The sequence below is a fragment of the Chiloscyllium plagiosum genome, unplaced genomic scaffold (assembly GCF_037043375.1).
Source record: "Chiloscyllium plagiosum isolate Xiang-an unplaced genomic scaffold, Cpla_swu_hap1 HiC_scaffold_23, whole genome shotgun sequence".
Lineage (NCBI taxonomy): Eukaryota > Metazoa > Chordata > Chondrichthyes > Orectolobiformes > Hemiscylliidae > Chiloscyllium > Chiloscyllium plagiosum.
The window spans coordinates 29,769,999-29,793,138 of NW_028270161.1; the positions used below are offsets into that span (position 1 = coordinate 29,769,999).

The 23,140-nt window shown below is 38.7% G+C and overlaps 1 protein-coding gene across 1 annotated transcript in view; it reads left to right on the forward strand.

The window, feature by feature from the left end:
- The window catches only part of LOC122561724 (guanine nucleotide-binding protein G(i) subunit alpha-1), a 47,582-nt gene extending 26,617 nt beyond the window's left edge, over positions 1-20,965 (forward strand). Inside the window, exons 4-9 of the mRNA XM_043713795.2 lie at positions 9,969-10,126; positions 11,535-11,663; positions 12,807-12,936; positions 16,541-16,694; positions 17,896-18,102; positions 18,915-20,965. Coding sequence (XP_043569730.1) covers positions 9,969-10,126; positions 11,535-11,663; positions 12,807-12,936; positions 16,541-16,694; positions 17,896-18,086 — 762 coding nt within the window. The 3' untranslated portion in view covers positions 18,087-18,102; positions 18,915-20,965. The remainder of the gene's footprint in view (positions 1-9,968; positions 10,127-11,534; positions 11,664-12,806; positions 12,937-16,540; positions 16,695-17,895; positions 18,103-18,914) is intronic.
- Positions 20,966-23,140: the final 2,175 nt, after the last annotated feature.

A 23,140-nucleotide genomic window follows, 5' to 3' on the forward strand; every position in this document is an offset into this window, starting at 1 on the left:
GATGAGGGATTTCTGGCTAGGCCAGCTTTTATTGCCCATTGGCAGTTAAAAACCAACCAATTGTCCGGAGTCATTGTAGGCCAGATGGTAGATTCCTTTCCTAACGGACATTAGTGAACCCGATAGGTTTTTCCTGACAATCTACAGGAAAACCCATCATTAGACTTTTAATTCCAGATTCTATTGTTTTAATTGAATTCAAATTCCACCATCTGCCATGGCAGGATTTGGATCAATAGTCCAGTGATAATACTACTAGGCCCTCGCCTCTACATCTATTTGTACTGATGAGAGCAATTATTCTGCCTGAACCATGGCTGGATATTTAGGCTGCTAGGGGGGTGGAAATGTGTGTAGCTAAGATTTAAAAATTGGGTTCCTGCAGCATACATCTGTATCTTGATACATGTGGATCCATTGTAATTTTCAATGTGAGATTGGGATGGCAGAGGTGGAGGAAGCTAACAATGAACCTGCTTGCCTTTAATCCATTAAGTTCCTTAAGGAGCTAGCTAATAGGTAGGAGAGGTTGGCACACAATTGCCAGGAGTGAATTTGGTGAACCTGAACAGTCCAGTGCATACTAGTGCATAGCTGTTACCTTCAAAGTGCAACAAATGGGAGGTTCTGTTAATGATTTGCAAATTGTCAGGTCCTTGGGCATCTTGTGCTAGATTACACACATTACAAATGATTTGGCCATATTTTCACTGTTTGAAGTTCTGTTGCTGGCTCTTCACTGGTGTGCCACGTCTCTTTGATATTGTAGCGAGATGCCCCCATTGAAGTTGCTGATCACTTGTCCTGTGTGGAATCTCCTCCTCTTGGAGTCATTTGGTGCTACTAATTGGGAACTGAATTTGTTGTCTTCCCACTTAGCTGTACTTGTACTTCAAAATGGCACCATTGGCGACACCATTTGAGTGTAGTGTTGGGATCAGGAATTCATCTGGCTGTTGTGTTCTTGATAATATTTTGAAAGTCTGGTCCATTGTTTATATTTTTCAAAGAATGAAACATAATTACTGACTAATATGCATGAATGTGCAAATGTAACAGGTTGAAATCCTCTTCGTAAGTTACACAACTAACAACAACAAAGTCCAGGCTTGACATTGGCATCTATATTTAAAATGAACTCTGAAAAGCTGTTCCTACTCATCTTTAAAGGCAAACTATGCTTTTTGTTTTTATTTTAAACAGCACTCCTGTAGTTTGAGTAGAAAACGTTAATAGGTTTGGATCTTAACAGTTTACTAATAAAGGAATAAAATATGAAAACAATGTAATTATAATAGAAGGTTACAGTGCAGTACAGGCCGTTCGGCCCTCGATGTTGCACCGACCTGTGAAATTAATCTGATGCCCATCTAACCTACACCATTCCATTATTATCAATATGTATGTCCAATGCCCATTTAAATGTCCTTAACATCGGCGAGTCTATTACTGTTGCAGGTAGGCCATTTCACACTGCTACTACTCTGAGCAAAGAAACTACCCCTGATATCTGTCCTGTATTTATCGCCCGTCAATTTAAAGCTATGTACCCTTGTGTTAGCTTTCACCATCCGCAGAAAAAGGCTCTCGCTGTCTGTCTAACCCTCTGATTATCTTATATGCCTCGATTAAGTCACCTCTCAACCTTCTCTCCAACGAAAACAGCCTCCGTTCACTCAGCCTTTCCTCATAAGACCTTCCTTCCATACCAGGCACATGTTGCCTGGGAAAGCTTCCACATCCTTCCTATAATGCGGTGACCAGAACTGTATGCAATACTCTAGATGCAGCCTTACCAGTGCAGTTGAAGCATGACCTTGTGACTCCGAAACGCAATGCCCCTACCAATAAACACCAACACACTATATGCCTTCTTAACAGCCCTATCAACCTGGTTGACGACTTTGAGGGATTTATGCACCTGGACACCGAGATCTCTCTGTTCATTGACACTGCCAAGAATTTTACCATTAGCCCAGTACTCTGTATTCCTGTTACTTCCGAAGTGAACTACCTCATACTTTTCCGCATTAAACTCCATTTGCTACTTCTCAGCCCAGTTCTGCACCTTATCTATGTCCCTCTGTAACCCACAACATCTTTCGTCACTATCCGCAATTATGCCTACCTTAGTGTCATCCGCAAATTTACTAACCCATCCTTCTAAGCCCACCTTCAGATCATTTATAAAAATGACAAACAACAGTGGCCCCAAAACAGATCCTTGCGGCACACCACTGGTAACTGAGCTCCAAGATGAATATTTCCCATCAACCACCACCTTCTGTCATCTTTCAGCTAGCCAATTTCTGATCCAAACCACTAAATCACCTTCAATCCCGAAACTCCATATTTTGTGCAATAGCCTACCATGTGGAACCTTATCAAATGCCTTATTGAAGTCCATATACACCACATCAGCCACTCGACCAACCATTTGTTTGGTCACATTCTCGAAGAACTCAATAAGGTTTGTGAGGCATGACCTACCCTTTACAAACCGTGTTGACTATCCCTAATCAAATTACTCCTTTCCAAATGATGATAAATCTTGTCTATTATAACCTTTTCCAACACCTTACCCACAACCGAATTAAGGCTCACTGGCCTATAATTGCAAGCTTTGGTCCAACTCCCCTCCTTAAACAAGGGAACAACATTTGCTCTCCTTCAGTCTTCTGGCACTACTCCTGTCGACAAAAAGATCAAAGACAAAGGCTCTGCAATCTCCTCCCAGGCTTCCCAGAGAATCTAAGGATAAATCCCATCCGGCCCAGGGGTCTTATCTATTTTCAGATCTTCCAAAATTGCTAAAACCTCCTCTTTGTCAACCGTAATCTCAGCTAATCTAGTAGCTTGTATTTCCATATTCTCACTAACGTTGCCCTTTTCCAATGTGAATACTGACTAAAATTATTGATTAAGCACTTCCTCTATGTCCGCAGATTCCACACACCATTCCACTACTAATTTGGCCCTAATCTTACTGTTCTGATCTTTTATTTCTGATATACCTGTAGAAGTCCTTAGGTTTTTCCTTGATCTTATCTGCCAACAACTTCTCATGTCCCCTCCTGGCTCCTCTTAGCCAAAAAAGATCTGAACAGAGGGCTAACTTATAACTCTCAAGCCCCTTAACTAAACCTTCACACCTCGTCCTCACATAAGCCTTCCTCTTCCTCTTGACAAGAGCTTCAACTTCTTCAGTAAACCATGGCTCCCTCACTCGTCAACTACCTCCCAGCGTGATAGGTGTGTACTTATCAAAGACCCGCAGTAGCTGTTCCTTGAATAATCTCCACATTCAAATCCGTCCATCTCCTGCAGTTTCCTTCCCCATCCTGTACATTCTAAATCTTGCCTAATTGCATCCTAATTGCCTTTTCCCCCCCAGTTATACTTCTTTCCCTGTGGTATATACCTATCCATACCTATTTGTATTGTAAATATAACCGAATTGTGGTCGCTATCGCCAAATGCTCACCTACCTCCAAATCTAACTCCTGGCCGGGTTCGTTCCTCAGTACTGAATCCAATGTGGCCTTACCCCTTGTTGGCCTGACTACATACTGTGGCAGAAAACCCTCCTGCACACATTGAACAAAAACTGACCCATCTAAACTACTTGAACTATAGTATTCCCAGTCAATATTGGGAAGTTAAAGTTTCTCATTACAACTACCATGTTACACTCACTCCTATCAAGAATCATCTTTGCTATCCTTCCCTCTACATCCCTGGAACAATGCAACAGGGGGATGGGAACCAAAATTGTATTTCCAGTGTAAAGGATGTTGAGGGTAGCGAGGTCAGGGATAGGTTTACAAAGTTGCGAGGGGGCACTAGCAATCAGGATGTTGGTTTGAAATGTTTGTACTTCAATGCCAGGAGCATCCAGAATAAGGTGAGTGAACTTGGATCGTGGGTTGGAACCTGGGATTTCAATGTTGCAGCCATTTCAGAGACACAGCTAGAGGAGGGACAGGAATGGTTGTTGCAGATTCCGGGATTTAGTTGTTTCAGTAAGAACAGAGAAGATTGTAAAGGTGGGGTGGCATTGTTAATTAAGGGTAGGATTACAGCAGCTGAGAAAACCTTTGAGGACTCATTCACTGAGATAGTTTGGGCTGAGGTTAGAAACAGGAAAGATCACCCTGTTGGAAGTTTTCCACAGGCCTCTGAATTGTTCCAGGGATGTAGAGGGAAGGATAGCAAAGATGATTCTTGATGTTCAGCTGCACTCTCTCCCTGTTCCTTGCTTCACTAGCACGTGCAACAAACCAGATCTTTGTAGCAAACTAGAACTTTATAAATTTATCTGGTTTGGGCAAGGCTAGTATGTTGAGACAGACATACCTGATGCCTTTTGAGTTATAAGGAAAGGCTGGATAAACTGGGACTTCTTTTCCCTGGAACATAGGAGGCTGAAAGGTGACCTTATGGAACTTTATACATCATGGGGAACATAGATATGGTGAATAGGTAAGGTCTTTTCCCTAGGGTGGGGAATCCAAAACTAGAGGACATAGGTTTAGAGGGAGAGGGGAAAGATTTAAAAGGGACCTGAGAGGCAACTTTTTCCACAGAGTGGTGATTGTATGGAACAAGCTGCCAGAGGAAGTGGTAGAGGTGAGTACAGTTGTAACATTTAAGAGACATTTGGGCAAGTATGTGGAGAGGAAAGGTTTAGAAGGATTTGGGCCAAATGCAGGCAAATGGGGCTAGTTCCGTTTAGGAAATGTGGTCGCCATGGATGAGTTGTGCTGGTGAGTCTGTTTCCATGCTGTAAGACTCTGACTCTAGAGTCCGTTAGAGGTTTGATAGTCTATTACCAGAAGTAAGCACCTTAATTTGCAAGGAGAAGTTAGAATTCTGTTCTGCATAGGGAAATTTCCACTGGGTCCTTCGGACGCAGTTTTGGTTTCTCTACGTGAAGCAAACTGCTTTGACCTGAATCATGTGGGCGGCACGGTGGCACAGTGGTTAGCACTGCTGCCTCGCAGCACCAGAGACCCGGGTTCAATTCCCGACTCAGGCGACTGACTGTGTGGAGTTTGCACATTCTCCCCGTGTCTGCGTGGGTTTCCTCTGGGTGCTCCGGTTTCCTCCCACAGTCACAAAGATGTGCAGGTCAGGTGAATTGGCCATGCTAAATTGCCCGTAGTGTTAGGTAATAAGGGGTAAATGTAGGGGTATGGATGGGTTGCGCTTCGGCGGGTCGGTGTGGACTCGTTGGGCCGAAGGGCCTGTTTCCACACTGTAAGTAATCTAATCTAATGTCAAACATTTTGAGTGTGGTTGAAGCTTCACACATCCTGGCAAGTGGGCAGTATTCATCACAGTCTTGACTTGTGCCTTGTAGATGAATCTGGAGGTGAGCAATGTGCTGCAGTATTCCTAATCTCTGTCCTGCTGTTGAAGACATTCTGCTTGTGGCAAATCCAGTTGAATTTTGGGACAGAATGTTGATAGTGTGGGATTCAGTTATGGTAATGGCATTGAATGTTAAGTGGCGGCGGTTAGATTGTCTCTTATTGGAAATGGTGGTATGAATGTTACTTGGCACTTGTCAGCCCAAACCTGGATATTGTTCAGATCTTGTTGCATTTGAGCATGGACAGCAGCAATATCTGAAGAGTTATGAATGGTGCAAATGTTATGCAATCATTGGCAAGCATCCCCACTTCTGATCTTATGATGGAGGGGGGGGTGGGGGGCGGCGGTTATTGATGAAGCAGCTGAAGACGGTTAGGCTTTGCCTTTTCCTGTTTTGCGACCTGATTATTTCTCACCCCTAACTGGGATAGTTAGCTGCATTACTAAAGGTGCCTGCTTAGCTAAGCGCTTTGATCCTCCAGAGGAAGCAGAGACACTTTATACCTCTTGTTGCTATGACAATATCTAAACCTAGGATCTTAATTAGATGCACAATGGGATTGCACGAATCATAATGCAGGTTAGCATATTGCATTACTGACATAGAATGGCTTGGACGTGAGTTGAACAGTTACATTAGTTGTAATTAATTTATAAATTTGTAACAGATAATTTGATCAAATATAGTAAAAAGGGTAATGTTTCCAATTTTGGATTCAATCTGTAGGAAACTGCCTGAAATTGCACTGGTTAGGTAATGGTTCAAGTCTAATTCAAACTTATTTGGACAATTAGATTATATTCCCTACAGTGTAGAAAAAGGCCCTTTGGCCCAACAAGTCCACACCGACCTTCTGAAGAGTAACCCACCCAGACTCATTCCCCTCTGACTAATGCACCGTACTCTAAGGGCAGTTTAGTGTGGCCAGTTCACCTGACCTGCACATCTTTGGACTGTGGGAGAAAACCATAATCACATGTGAAATCTTCCATGGGCTTGTACAATTGGGCAGCAAAATACTTTTTTCTTTCTGTTTAAAACATTGTGATAATAAGTAGTTTTATTAGCACAATTAGAAATGAGTTTATTGCCAGAAATAAACATTCTTAATAAACTTCCAATCCCCTCTCTATGGGTAATTTGGTTTAAGTTTGGTTTAACAATTTATTAGTTGGTGTACTGTCGTTAAAATTATTCTTAAATTAAATATTTGTTTTGATCAAAAACATTTCCAAAGGACCACAGCTGGATAATTCTTGATCAGCAAATACCTTTGATCTCCCCTTGTGCGGGAATGGCTACTTCTGTTGTCAGAACACATTCTAGTCATACTGAACTCTAAACCAGAGTTAAAGAACACAGTATACATTAATGCAAGAAGAAATATCTGGAGGGCTTGAGCTCTGCAGGTGACATGACATGAAAACTGCAGCTGGGGTTTCAAACAGACTTTTTTGGATTATGTTGAATCTGTTTGTTCTGTTTTAGCTTGTTCTGTGGGGACAGCTATTTTCTAAGGTTAGGTCAACTGGATGAGAGAGAGGAAAATCTCTCTCCTGCTGTACACCAGTGATCTGAAATAAGTTGAAGTGTTTTTGTACATTACTACTTGTATTTAACACATCAGTACATGCAATTTTATACTTTGACTTCGATAAATTTTACATGTTCTGTCTTTCCTCTGAAAGTTTTCCAATTAATGCATTTGATATGGAATCCAATTGCTACCTGTTTTTGTAAATCCCCTGTTGCTGCTACTTACTCTTCTTCCCTGATTCTACATCAGAATACATGTCTAAAAACTTGCATCCCTTTCAAACTTTGAGCTTATTAGTTTGTTATTTCACATGATGTACTATTCTTGTGACTCTGTTATGTTGGATTGAAAATACATCGGTCAGAATGCCACCATCTTCCAATATCTAGTCTGGAGCAGTAGATACTGACATTGAAAAAATTGCCATTCTTTTTAGGGAAGGCAGCTAGGAATACCTGCTTCTAAGTTTGGCGGCTGAAAGACAGTCCGTTAATGAATTTAATAAGCTTATTTGGTGTTTACATTGGCCGCACAAAGAATTTGAGGCACCAGCTGTAGTGATATATAAGCACATTAAATAATGTAACTAAGCTTCTCCTCCAATCTTTTGAATTCCTAGAGATAATTATTGTTCTATTTACATATCCTTAATTTTTCTTCCTGCTATCATCTTTAAATTTAAATTGTTACGAAAGAATCCATTAAATTAATGTCAGAATTGGGATGCAATTAATTCTTAAAACTTGCCTGCTACTTATGGCTAAGGCCTTTTTGGTACAGCCAGATTTAAATACATGTTGAGAAAGAGATTGCTTTACTTTATCATCCTCTGTTCACAACTGTTGACACTCTCACTCTACAATACATAGAATGACCTAGCCTATCAAACAATATTGACATGCCCTGGGTGACAGAATATCCAATAATTGCTCTCTAGATTTATACATGAATGTTTACATAAGTAACTTGTGAAGATTGCATTTAGAACCGTTTCCTCTGGTTTACCAGATGAGATTGTTTGTTTGAAACCCAACGTCAGGTTGGCTCACTTCTGAAAGAATCCTTTGATGTTTAATTTCGGTTTATTACGGCAAATGTGGAAAATGTTCCTTTTTTTTGAAAGAGTAATGGCTGGCAGCAAAAGTAGTTTATTCTATGTACTATTCTGGTTGAGGAAGGAGTGAAGACAAAGAAGTAATTAAATGGGAGTTTTGGAAAAGAGGATCTGGTTAACTCATTAAGGAATAGAGTCATAGAGTATAGCACAGAAACAGAATTTTTGGTCCGACTAGTCTGCGCTGACCAGCAAACCTAATCTGACCTAGTCTCATCTGCCAGTATTTGGCCTATATCCCGCTCAACCCTTCCTATTCATATGCCCATCCAGATGCCCTTTTAAATGTTCTAATTGTACCAGCTCCACCCCTTCCTCTAGCAACTCATTCCATACACTCACCACCCTCGATATGAAAAAGTTGCCCCTCAAGACCTTATTAAATCTTTCCCTTCTCACCTTAAACCTATGCCACCTAGTTTTGGGCTTCCTCACCCTAGGAAAAAGACCTTGCCTATTCATCCTATTCGTGCCTCTCATGATTGTATAATCCTCCTATAAGGTCACCCCTCAGCCTCTGACACTCCAGGAAGAAAAGTCCCAGCTTATTCAGCCTGTCACCCAAACCCTCCTGTCCTGGCAACATCCTTGTAAACTTGAGAGGGTGCAGAAAAAATTTAACAACATACTTCCTATGGAAAGAAGACGAAAATTATACACGGTATTCTCACCATGTCCTGTACGGTCGCATCATGATGTCCTAATTCCCATCAGAATTCCCAATTCTGATCAGTAAAAGCAAGCATAACAAGCCGCCTTCATCACCCTGTCTACCAGTGACTCCGCTCTCAAGGAACTATGCACCTGCACCCTCTAGGTCTGTTTGTTCAGCACACACCCCCCAGAGCTCTACCATCAAAATCCTGCCCTTGTTTGCTTTGCCAAAATGCAGCACTTCATATCTAAATTAAATTCCAGTTCATTGGCCCATCTGATCAAGGTGCCATTGTACCCAGATAATTTTCTTCACTGTTCATGAAACCTCCAATTTTGGTGTCACCTGCAAACCTACTAACCATACCTCCTATGTTCTCATGCAGATCAGTTACATAAATGACAAAAAGCAGTGGACACAGCACCTATCCTTGCAACACATTGCTGGTCACAGGCCTTCAGTTTGAAAAGCAACCCTCTACCAGCATCCTCTGTCTCCTACTTTTGAGCCAATTTTGTATCCAGTTGGTTAACTCCCCTGGATCCTGTTTGATCTAACCTTACTAACTAGTCTACCATGCAGAACCTTGTCGGACACTTTGCTGAAACCCATACAGACACCATGTACCTTCATCGATCATCTTTATCACTTCTTCAAAAAATAACTCGGTGAGATAGGATTTCACACACACAAAGCCATGTTGACTATCCTTAATCAGTTCTTGCCTTTCCAAATGCATGTAAATCCTGTCCGTCAGAATCCCCTGCATCAACTTAACCAATACTGATGTCAGGTTCACCAGTCCCTAGTTCCCTTGCTTCTTCCTACAGTCTTTCTTAAATAATGATATCCACGTTAGCCAACCTCTAGTCTTCCGGCACCTCACTCATGGCTTTCAATAATGCAAATATCTCAGTAAGGGGCACAGATGTCTCTTCCCTAGCTTCCCACAAAGTTGTGGGAAACACATGATTTATCTAACTTTGTGTTTTAAAATCTCCAGTATCTTGTGTTCTGTAATGTGAACTGTTTTCAAGACATCCCTATTTATTTCCTAAGGTCCCTAGCTTCTATGCCCTTCTCCACAGTATGTTTGTTTAGTATTTCTCCTGTCTCCCATTGTTCCACACACACATGTCCATGCTGATCTTTAGGGGCCCTAAATCTCTCCCTAATTACTCTTTTACCCTTAATGTATTTATGGAATCTGTTTGGATCCTTGTTATTCTATTTGCCAAAAGTTTGAATTCCTACTTAATTCATGTAATACCAATACTTTCTTCAGGATGATGCTCGCCAGTTGTTTGTATTGGCTGGTGCAGCAGAAGAAGGATTTATGACTGTGGAGCTTGCTGGAGTAATCAAGAGACTGTGGAAGGATAGTGGCGTTCAGGCCTGTTTTAATCGGTCCAGAGAGTATCAACTTAATGATTCTTCTGCATAGTAAGTATTGTATGTTGTAGTACATAGCATTATAGAGAATTTAATAATGGACATTGCTAAGGTGTCTAAAACATTTTTTAATAACAAGCTGTAGAGGCTTTCTGTCCTTTTGCAGGTAGTCTGTTCTTGCATCAGCTTCATTTAGTGTAATTATTTGGCCATAGTTTTCCATGAAACCTTGATTGAACTTTTGGCCGTTCCTAGTTAGTTGCGTCTCCTTTTGGTTTGACATCCATTCTCATTTGTGCCTCTGTGAAATAGAATGTTTAACTACATTAATGACACAATACAAATACAGGTTGTTTCTTTATATCCATATTTACTCCAGAACTCTTGACTCTGATATATTGTCTTTTAGAAATACATTTATTTTCTATTTTATGTAACCCCAATGCAAGTACCTCACATTTGCTTAAAATAGGCATCTATCGTCATAAACCCAGCAGGTTTACATTTGAGTTTTCATTGGCTATGGCACTTTCTTTGGGAGCTGCCAACCAAACATTTAAATATAAAAATACAAATGTGAGAGTTGCCACTGAAAAATCTAAAAAGTGGGTGGAGTTGTTGGGGTGGCACAGTGGTTAGCACTGCTGCCTCACAGCGCCAGAGACCCGAATTCCATTCCCGCCTCGGGCAACTGTCTGTGTGGAGTTTGCACGTTCTCCCCGTGTATGCGTGGGTTTCCTCCAGGTGCTCCGGTTTTCTCCCACGGTCCAAAAATGTGCAGGTTAGGTGAATTGGCCATGCTAAATTTCCCGTAGTGTTAGGTGAAGGGGTAAATGTAGGGGAATGGGTCTGGGTGGGTTGCTCTTCGGAGGGTCGGTGTGGACTTGTTGGGCCGAAGGGCCTGTTTCCACTCTAAGTAATCTAATCTAATCTAATCTGTAAGCCTCCTGGTAATCTGTGATTTGACTGCTTTCTTAATCTGAAGTGACATCCAGAACCACTATAAAGTCTTCCTGTGTGATGGAGAAAGTGAGGTCTGCAGATGCTGGAGATCAGAGATGGAAATGTGTTGCTGGAAAAACGCAGCAGGTCAGGCAGCATCTAGGGAACAGGAGAATCGACGTTTCGGGCATTAGCCCTTCTTCAGGAAGTGTGTGATGACCTGATCAGGCTCAACTCTAATGCTGCATGGTTAATAGTACAACAGCATTCACAGTCAAAGTGGACATATAAATCATGCATACTGGCACAACATATCAGAAAGTAAATTGGAAGGGCACTCACATAAGTAGTCAGACTTTTGGAAGGTGAGCAGAGGGACTATTTTGGAGCATAAGAATTTTCTTTTTCAACCAAACGCACAGCACTTTCAAAGGATTGGAACTTTGAATTGATAACCATTGATTTAACAAACTCATTGTGATATTCAATGTGCCATTTACTTCTCATTTTCGTTCAGCTATTTGAATGACTTGGACAGAGTAGCACAAGCCAGTTACATTCCAACTCAACAAGATGTTCTAAGGACAAGAGTTAAAACAACGGGCATTGTGGAGACCCACTTCACTTTTAAGGATTTGCATTTTAAGTAAGTACAAAAATATTTAACATTGTTTCAATTCTTTTTCATTTACCTACTCTCACCATTGAATTGTGATATTCTGAAGCTTCAAATTGAATAAGCAGAAAGTAAAGTCGATAAATAATTCAAATAACTGATTTTTAAAAAAAATAAATTGAACGATAAATATTTGACCACATGGGAACTCAGTGTGTTTATGTACTAACAAGACGATTAATTTAAATTGCCAAATTGAGAGTAATTTGTGTAAGTATTTAATGTGTTGTCTTGTATGGCTCTAGTTCAAGGGGCAGTATATTTTATGAAATTTCTGTTTTTTATTTGCAATATTCCATGTTTCAAGAGCCACTTATGTGGTTAGACAAACTAGTCAAAATTCGGTCAACACTTTCAGAGTAATGTTTGATAATGACAGATACAGTAGAAAATGTCTTTACTGGAATACAGTTGTCAATAGAGGACATCCTTTCAATAGGATGAAGATTCTGTAAAATGCAGTTATGTAGTACAGTAAAAGAAAAGCATGGAGGAGAGATTGGGGATGGGATTTGAATAGTGAATTATATCCTGGGATTAAGAAGGTGATGTTTTTAAAGTTCAAGTCCCTGCAAGATATGAAAGGCAAGAATTATTTAAAATGTTGTATTTTCTATCAAGTCTTGCATTTTGATTGGTTTGAAATGCAGTAATAAAATGTCCTACTCACCCTGAAGCAGTAGGGTACTTTTAAAGTGCAGAAAATGTGAAACTGCATTTGAAACAAATAGAATTCATTCTGTTTAGATTAATTTGTCTTGTGATGTACTGCTAATCAGCTGTCTCTGGGTTACAGTTTATGTATTACTTTTGATAACGCCAAGTCTTGGCATCAACTTTGTCAACAGGCGTTCAAAACTTTGAAGAATGCCTTCCCTGAGTAATCTCTTAAACACTTCTTAACATGGGTTGACTTTGGGCTTGTTTGTATTGCTTTTAAGTGATGCAATTCCATTTGTTAGGTGGAAGTACTGCTAGTGTGTTTAATTTACTTGGAAAGCCCTCTTGTGTATATACAAATATACCCACTTCTGTATTTTGGAAGAAAATTGTGAAAAAGTGGCATAAGGTTCTTATAAATGGGCAAAACTCAATAATACCATTTTCTCATAGAATGTTTGATGTAGGTGGTCAAAGATCTGAGCGCAAAAAATGGATCCATTGCTTTGAAGGAGTAACGGCCATTATATTTTGTGTCGCACTTAGTGATTACGACCTTGTTCTTGCAGAGGATGAGGAAATGGTAAGTGGATTGTTAACCAATGGATGTGCGTATTGTTTTATTGCTAAACTATTGTTCTATTGCTAAACTATTGTTCAGCACAAATATCAGTTTTTACCCTTTCCTCCTAGATTCTCTATCTTTCCAGAACCTGATTTTCCTTACTGCAGGGGGAAAGCAAAGAACTTTTTAATCCTATTTTCAATTCGATTTGCTCAGTGATGTTTTAACACATCAAGAATAGATGGGAATTGAACCCAGGCCTCTAGGCTCAGAGATAGGGACTGAGCCACTGCACCACAAGAGTACAAACTTGAGTAAGCATCACCTGCGCTCAGTTAACACTCTGAAGTTGTTCTAGCTTATCCTTAAAAGGAACTGCATTTCTAACACTGGGGATAAATATTTAAGACAGTCGTGAAAAGGATGTAGCATACATCCAAGTGTTTTTCTTACCATGACTTCTCAAATATTTATTAATTCCCAAGTGGCTATCTGTGTACTGTTTATTGTTGAAGCCGATTGATTTTTCCTTGAAGGTGGATAGACCATTAGCAGTTCATATCCTCCAATAAGTCCTCCACCCCCAAAATGGCGGGTTCTTCTCAGCTACTGTAGTAGCAGGAGAAGGTGAGTAGGAGAAAGATTGCAGGCCAGCTTAGATGCTGGTATGCGCTTCTAGCATTCAGTTCAAAACAGCATTAAAAGATGGCTAAAGCAAGGTGATTCCATGATTTGTAAGGGCCAGATAACTAGGGAGAAATTGGACATCTATTAATACTTTTTAATTTTTTATTTGTAACTTTTGTATCTTAGTATGGTTAGCCTCTTGAAGTGGGACATTCAGGATCTAATTTTTTTTTGTAGAGGAAGTTCTCAACTCAACAGCATTGTCAGTGGTTGCATTACTGTACAGAAACTTTGAAATCTGTATGATTTTGAGTGCATAATACATTTATGAAAAACGAAAGTTGTGCATTGACCTTTAAATTTATGCAGCTGGTTTTGTATTCAACCATGTTGGGTTGTAATATTTTGTGGACAAACATTCATTCATGTCATGGATGAATATTTCACTTAGTTATGTCAATGATGAAACTTACTGTGACTGTGTGACATGCATGACTACCTTGGTATGTTCACAAAGAAAGCTAGTTGGCTTTTACAAAGTTATTTTTATTTGCAAAATTGGCAAAGATACTTTTTTATAGAATTTTTCCCTTCATTTTCCTTTTTTTAAATTGTTGCTTTACAAAGAGTTTTTACCTCTTGATTTCCTTTCTTCCCTTCCTCCTACTATCAATTGGTTCCAATAGTACTGCACTTTATCATAGTTAGAAGGTTGTAAGATCAACTTGTGGTGCAGTAATGTTTTGTTTTAGTTTTCTAGTTTTATTATGTTGTAAGGTATCCAATGTTGCACATGGAGGGTAGTATATTATTGTGTGCCATCTCTTTTGATGGGATGCTCAAGTGAATAAAAAGGTGTCTCAAAAGCAGTCAGTCTTTTTGGATAACAAAAACAGTGCTGGAGAACTCAGCAGGTCTGGCAGTATCTGAAGAATCAGAACTAATATTCTGACAAAAGTGTTGCAGGTCTCACTCAGTTTTTCTCTCTATAGATGTTGCCAGACCTACTGAATTTCTCTACTTTTTTTGTTTTTGTTTCATGTTTCCAGCATCTGAGTACTTAGTTTTATTTTGGCATTTTGGATATCCTAATGTGATGATATATAAATGACTATGTGAAAGATTTATATATTTTAGTTCTTTAATTGCGCTTTGCCTGTCCTCGTCTTTTCTGTATCATCCCTGTGAAAAAGTTATAACCATCTTTGTTTTGCAAGCTGCATACTTCAGTAGCTATCAGTGAAGGAAGGTCATTATACTAGCAGATTTTATGTAGTAACCTAAAGTTACTGTATTACATTGGTCCAAATTTTCAATAGAGTGGCAATTATAGTTATCTGTTTTTATTTGCCCCAACAGAAACTCCACATTTCTCACCTGATTTTCTGATTCAGGTCTCGAGAAAAATCAATGTATTTGATCTAGGAGTCTTCTGGCATAACGTGGAGGAGCCAGTATTGGACTGGGGTGGACACAGTTAAAAATCACACAACACCAGGTTATAGTCCAATGTGTTTATTTGGGAGCACTAGCTTTCAGAGTGCTACTCCATCAGGGATTCTGCTCCACAGCAGCCTGATGAAGGAGCACTGCTCCAAAAGCTAGTGCTTTCAAATAAACCTTCTGACATAGTGTGGAATCAGCATTAGAGGCCAAACCATTCCCATCAGTGGACAGCAGTAACTGCCAAATTAAGGATTTAAATATCCCAAAGGCAGTTTTACAAACTGCAAAGTGAAGGTAAGGGGGTGGGGGTGCTGTTGTATCATATCAGGTTTGGTATGACAGTATCGGGTGGGTCATTGAGGAGAAGGTTCAGTTTTATAGTTAAGCCCCATAAAGCAAGTTTTAATTTCTCAGATTTCTTCTGGGTAAGTAGTCAGGTAAATATGAACTCCCTGCCTGCAACTCTAACTCCAGATTTGTACATATTTTCGGAGGGTGCCAGAAACGGGTAATTCAGTTTGCACAATTTCTGGATAGTTCCTGTATCAAGACTTTTGAGTAATCTTGTAATTCATCTATTAGTGTGTTTTGTCAACTGCCTTCCATTCAACAGAATGTAATTGACTTTATTCCTAAATAAGAACCCTATACTTAAAATATTTAAACTCTGACACCTTCCATGGCAGAGTGAGTTAATGTTTCAGGCCTGAAAGTTCTAATAACAGGTCACAGATCTGAAATGGAACTTTTCACATCCTCTCGCGCTCTCTCTCAATTGTTCTCAGACCTGCTGGTTATTTCCAGCCTTTTCTACATATATTTAACCTTATTAAATTGGAAACTCAAATGATCCACTTCTCATTTGCTGATAAACTTGGGACACAGTGTTGGAGTATTCCAGCTGACTCCATCTTATTGAACACTGTTACAGATTTAAAATATTGACAATTTTCCAGATATTTGTTAATTTTCAATTACTTATTCATTCAAACTAATTTATTCGCTATGAGGTGTTTTCTTTTTGTAAAAGTTTACAAATTGCATCAGTTTTAAAAATTTCCTTTTCAAATGTTGTCCATGTTGTTAAATCAGTGCAACATGAAATTGGACAAAATCCAATTAAAGCTGTTCAGGTGAGTTAGCCTAATTTTACCTAGTTAATGGTTACGAAGGGAATGTTGGTGAGATCATTTGGAAAACTGTGCTGTTCAAAAAGTGCTGCTTTTTTTTAGATTAGATTACATTACAGTGTGGAAACAGGCCCTTCGGCCCAACAAGTCCACACCGACCCGCCGAAGCGCAACCCACCCATTCCCCAACATTTACCCCTTTACCTAACACTACGGGCAATTTAGCATGGCCAATTCACCTGACCTGCACATCTTTTGTACAAGACCTGTACAGTAGAAGCTAAGTTGAACATCTCATCCTGAAGACAGCATCTCTGAAAATTCTCGTGTTGTAGTGAAGTGAGTTTAGATTATTTCCATAAATCCATTTGAATAGACTGTTTGAGTTTAATTAATTGAATAATTGTGTAATTCAACAGAACAGAATGCATGAGAGCATGAAACTGTTTGACAGCATCTGTAACAACAAGTGGTTTACAGACACATCTATCATTCTATTCTTGAATAAGAAGGATCTCTTTGAAGAAAAGATTAAAAGAAGCCCCCTTACAATCTGCTACCCTGAATATGCAGGTAAAAATATTGTACTGGTAATATTTTAATTTTTGCATGACAACAGTGTAAGTTTTAATATCAAAATCTTGGATGAGTTCAATTACCTTTTGTACTGATGACTTATGGAAACTGCTTGCCTGGTAACTTCGCAGCAGTCATTGCAAGCATGAGTCTTTGCTCACTACCTAGGTGACAAGTCTTTCCTCAATGCTTAATGACCTCTGCTTACAACATGGTTCAGTGAATATGTGGTGGCAACCTTCAGTGAAGAAAGATTATACAGGTTGTCAGAAAGTAGTATTAAAATTTTAAAATAGGACAAAGTAGGGAATGAACTATGGGAGGAAAAAGCAGCTTCATATTGAATAAACTGTTGATATATAAAATGATCATACTTTACTCAAGCTTTTAGTTTGATAATGGAACTCAATTGATTAGAAATTTGAGTGGTTTAGTTGACTACCAAGGCAACTGCCGTGAGTTGAGGGCTTTGACTTGATGGTTCACTAGTTTCAGCAATATAGTGTAGGGGAGATGCCCACAATGTGTTTTATCTGCAGTTGAAGCTAGTAAATTCTAAAATTCCAACTCTGTGTCATTTGTATAATAAGCTGTTTTTTAATGCCCAAGGAACATGGCAATTAAGGATCACTGAACTGAAAAACGGAAGCCTTTGCAGATAGTTGTGAATCTTGACAACTTGTGTTGTTTAGTCCAGAAATTAAAATCTCCTGGTTAATGTAGTCCGTTTTGGTTTCTGATGCAGCATTATTCCAAGATATTGATCTAACAAGAAGTCGTCCACATCTTCTTTAATATCGTCCTTGAAACAAATATAGTGGAGAATTGAGGCTGTAGGACTAGCTGCTCTATCTTACCTCATGGTTCCCTCAGGATGTGCACCATCCTTTGGAAGCATGGCCCAATCAGTGTGTGGGAATGCTGCATGTTGAACTGCAGAACTCTTCAATGATCCATTCTGGTATCTGTTCAATTGAGTCTGTAAATTGCATTACAGGGATAGGTTTTTATGAAAGGCTGGTAATCCAACCTGTTGCATCCTTACATTGTGGCTCTTCCTATTGCTGTACGATCTATCTTTATTTTAAAAATAAAGTAATATTTCAAAGAAAAGCTGATACAGGCAAATTGAAAGTTCTGTTTGAGAATGAACTATGTCTTTAATTTGTATTTAGATTTGCGTTTTTATTTCAACCAGGATCAAATACATATGAAGAAGCTGCAGCATACATACAATGTCAATTTGAAGATCTAAACAAACGAAAAGACACTAAGGAAATCTACACTCATTTCACATGTGCTACAGACACCAAAAATGTGCAGTTTGTGTTTGATGCAGTCACTGATGTCATTATAAAGAATAACTTGAAAGACTGTGGTCTTTTTTAAAGCCATTGAAGGAATGGTAAGTTGCTTTAGTTTCTCCTCAAAATTTTCTAAAATAAGCAGCTTTGATTTTACAAAAAAAAGATCTGGTTGAATTTTCATCACATTCATTATGTTAAAAAATCTTTCCATTTGTCAAATAATGTCTGCAGAGATTTTTTTTGTGCAATGATTGTTATTTGCAAGAAAATCTTTCAATAAAAGGTTTTCTAATACTTTTGAACAAATCATCTATACTTGCATTTGAACTTCAAGGATCCTTGACTCATTCTCAACTTCATCGTCTTCTGTTTTGCTGCAGTTGTCCTACTTCAGCTTTTTAAAATGTACATGCATGGTAAACATTTTTGCATTTATTGCCGCCATCCAGGGAAAATCTTCATGCAAGAATGGAGGGTTTAAATGTTGTCTGATTCATCTAGATTCACTTTAGTAGCAATTCAAGAGATCAGGACCTAAAAAGTTGCATGTCAGAATTATGTAGAATTTTCAATGCACCAACTACATGTAATTGCCTGGAGAAGTTCAAATTTTTGATCAAATTCAGGTTCAAATGTAATTCCATCTTTTAACCATTGGTTAGCCAGTTCACCTAATTTCCTTTTTTGTATCCACACATTTTGCCTTCCATAGTTCAAGTCCTCAAACCAAACTGTATCTAGGAAATGAGAACTAATCGGAGATTACTCTTCAAATTCTTTTGTCAAGACCAAGTGTATAGTATTAGGATAATGTAGTATTAGCAATATTTATGATTTGGGTATAGAGAGGCCTACAGGATTTTGAATTGTTCTAAATACAGGATCTAAAATGAAGTCTTTCTTTTTGCAGAATGAAGATATCTATTCAGTAGACTTGAATTTTTCTGCTTCTGGAGATAAATAAGGGAAGATATACTGAATGGACCAGTACTGTATTATTTGCCAGTTGTAACAGCTGTATTTATGTTTGTCTTGTAAATCTTTTAAGTAATTAGGGTAGTCTACATTGAACATTTGTGTTTAATTTGTATGCTTGTAACTGTAGCTATGTTTATTGTAAAACATGTTGAAATTTTTTGAAAGCATTCGCTATTCCTTTCGGAAGAGGAAAGATGGCTCTCCAACTTACCTAAGGAATAGCTAATTACATAACTTTTTTTTTCCGCCTTTGTTAATTCTGCATGCCTTTCTAATTCTATGAGATACTTTGCTTGGCAGAATGTAGAATGAATAATTTTTAAGCTAGCAGTTTACCAGGATCACCTCATTTGTTCTCTTACAATGAATGGGACCACATTGCTATACACTGCTCCATTTCGGAAGGGCATTTTATTTTATCAATTAGCTCACTGCTTGGTAAAGCAGGAAGAATGTGATCAATCTTCATTGCGCATTGCCTGAAAGGTAGTGTCAAGGTTTTATACATTTCAATTTAAATGAAAAAAGCTTTCGTTTGTAAATAGGAGTTAACATTTGTAGATGTATACTTTAAAGTATCCGTGGGCACTTGGTGGGGGAAGAGCAGTGTGGTTACACATATCACTGAATAGAACTATAGTAGCTCAGGCCGTGTTGAAAATCTTCTGAGTATTTGTACATCTACAGACGTCTACTCTATCTAATAAAGGGAAAGAAAAACCTTTCTGCTGTAATATTTGAAAGTTAAATAAAGAGTGGGCATTTGTAGTTAATACCTGAAGTTATGGTACTTTGAATATACATTGCTACAAAAGGTTTGTTTTTTTTTTAAAGCTATGTTCTGACTGTATACAGTTTAGGTCAAGTTTATTGAAATCTGTTTCAGATGTTTTCTGCTGTACAGGATACCACCTCATGGACTATTTCTGACAACTTTGTCTTGATTTGGTGTAGCATTAGAATTCAGATCTTTATTTGTTCTTTGCTCATTTTACAAATAAATTGGAAATGTTAAGTTTTGGTTTGAACCTGCTGTTTAGGTAGTCCCATATTGTGGTAGTACAAAGTGTAGCCATGAAAACCATGGAAGGTAGCATCTAGTGAATTGTAGTTGTTTTACATTTTTGGCTCTAGTTCTGGAAAATATTTCAGTATAATCCAGTTTTATTGTACATTTGCATGCATTTGATCAACTTAGACAGTTAATTGATATTGAAAGTAGGCCAGAAATACATGCATTCTGTGAAACAGGACCACAATCGCTATCAACATGATTTTATACTGTTAAAACTTTTATGGTGGTCTTAAAGAATATTGCTGACTAAGAATAGGGACCAAAAGAACAAATTAATTTTTGGGCATTTGGGTGACATGAGTCAAGATTATTGGTTATATGTACTAACTGTAAAGATGAATTTATGTAGAGTTTATTTTTGGTTATTTGACCTACAGATACAAGTATGAAAAACTATTACAACTTTTACTGAAATTTAACAATGTAATGAAAAAGGCATTTGTAGAGCAACCAAAACATTTTAATTGTATGTTGGGCCAACAAACTTATGTATATTGCTTTTTAGATAATGCTAGTTAACTTTCTCAAATAAATTTTCCTCTTTGCATTTCCTGAAAGAGGTAATTGGGACTTGGATGACCAATAATTGATAAAGGATGACCTACAATTAGTCCAAATACTTGTGCCTTGCTGGTGAACAACTCTTGTCAACCAGGTCTAATTTCATGAAACATTTTCTGGTAGAAGTAGCTAATCCACAAACTATGATCAAACTTCATACAAACATAATTGGTGGACTTTCAATGTGAGACCATCTTCTGTTATTTCTGAAAATGTAAGGAGTTTAAGTTTAAAAAAAAAACTATGACTCAAATATTGGTGATCATCACTACTGCTTTTTGAATGTGGTTTATACCATTATAGATGTCAGTAAGTGAGCTTAATAAAACTGAATTCTTAAATTTTAATATGTCTAAATTTATTTGTGAAACAATTCTTCCCGGTGAGTTATTGAATATTAGATGGGAGAATGGGATAAGATGGTGGAAAGAGTTTACAAAGTGGGAATAAAACACGCTTAGTATAAGAAACTACTGTTTTTTTTTAATTACTAAAGGTTATCTCAATCCTTTTAGCTAGCTCTACTGGGCACCTTGGCATTTTCAATTTTCAAACAAGGACAGAATGGTGAACGTGATCCAAATGGACTTCAATATGATGTTCAACAAGGTTCCTCATGGTTCAAAGGTAGAAGACAGAGCATAGTGGAGGGTTGCTTTTCAAACTGGAGGCTTGTGATTTCTTTTTTTTATAGAATCTCTGCGGTGTGGAAACAGGCCCTTCGGCCCAACAAGTCCACACTGACCCTCTGAAGAATAACCCACCCAACCCATTCCCCTATCCTATATTTACCCAAGAAATGTACTTAACCTACACATTCCTGAATGCAATGGGCAATTTAGCATAGCTAATTCACCTAAGCTGCGCATCTTTGGATTGTGGGAGGGAACCGGAGCACCAGGAGGTTGGAATAGTCAAACCTGTGAGGCAGCAGTTCTAACTACTGAGCCACCATGCCACCTTGATCAGTGGTGTGTCACGAGGATAATTGCTGCATCCACTGCTTGTCATCATTTATTTAAATGATTTGGGTGTGAATATAGTAGGTTTGCAGATGACACCAAAATTGGAGGTGTAGTGGGCAATGAAGAGGGTTACCTCAAAGTACAACAGGATCTTGATCAGATGGGCCAATGGGCCGAGGAGTGGCAGATAGAGTTTAATTTAAATAAATGCGAGATGCTGCATTTTGGAAAGGCAAATCAGGGTAGGACTTGTACTCTTAATGGTAAGGTCCTGGGGAGTGTTGCTGAACAAAGGGACCTTGGAATGCAGGTTCATAGCTCCTTGAAAGTAGAGAGACAGGTAGATCGGATAGTGAAGAAGGCATTTGGTATGCTTTCCTTTATTGGTCAGAACATTGAGTATTATAGGTTTGGGAGGTCATTTTGTGGCTGTAAAGGATATTGGTTAGGCCACTTTTGGAATATTGTGAGCAATTCTGATCTCAGTCCTATCAGAAGGGTGCTGTGAAACTTGAAAGAGTTAGAAAAGATTTACAAGGATGTTGCCAGGGTTGGAGGGTTTGAGCTATAAGGAGAGGCTGAATAGGCTAGGGCTGTTTTTCCCTGGAGCTGAAGTATTGGAGGCTGACGGGTGACTTTAGAGGTTTATAAAATCATGAGGGGCATGGGTAGGATAAATAGACTCTTCCCTGTGGTGAGGGGAGTCCAGAACTAGAGGGCATAAGTTTAGGGTGAGAGGGGGAAAATTTTAAAAGGGACCTACGGGGCAACCTTTTCATGCAGAAGGTGCTGTGTATATGGAATGAGCTACCAGAGGAAGTGATGGTGGTTGGTACAATTACAACATTTAAAAGGCATCTGGATGGGTATATGAATAGGAAAGTTTTAGAGGGATATGGGTTAAATGGGACTAGATTAGTTTAGACTCTCTAGTTGGCTTGAACGAATTGGACCGAAGGATCTGTTTCCATGCTGTACGTCTTTGATTCTAAGTTGAAATTGTCAATTGCTTAATTGAACTCTTTTTTTGAAAGCAGATCATCAGGTACTGGTTCTGTCTGCTGTTTTGTTTTTGGCTGCCCACCTCCACACTGCCACATCTTCTTGCGCATGCCACAAACATATCTGCACCCAAGCACACGCTTGCATCCACATGCTCTACATCTTACACCACCCACATCACATCCACACATGTGGCAATCATTTTCCCACACCTCTTATACATTGGACCTCTCCTCTACTTCCTCAGTAAATTTTTTTGAATATTGGTCTGGTCTCCATTTCTGTAATTAATGCAGTACATTTACAGACTCAACACCAAAACAAAGACTTTCTTCTGCAATCTATCCTAACATTTATTGTTCAAACTTCTGTTTGCTGCTTCTGGATTCCTCAACACTGGAAAGTGATCCATTGAAAGTACTGAAAACTTATAACAAACCATCTTATAAACACACTCCTAATAAATGACTTCAGTTTATTTTGCAATCTTTATATTGCCTCGCTTTTTGTAGCGCACAGCCTAAGATTCCATGTAAGATTTTATACTTGCATAGA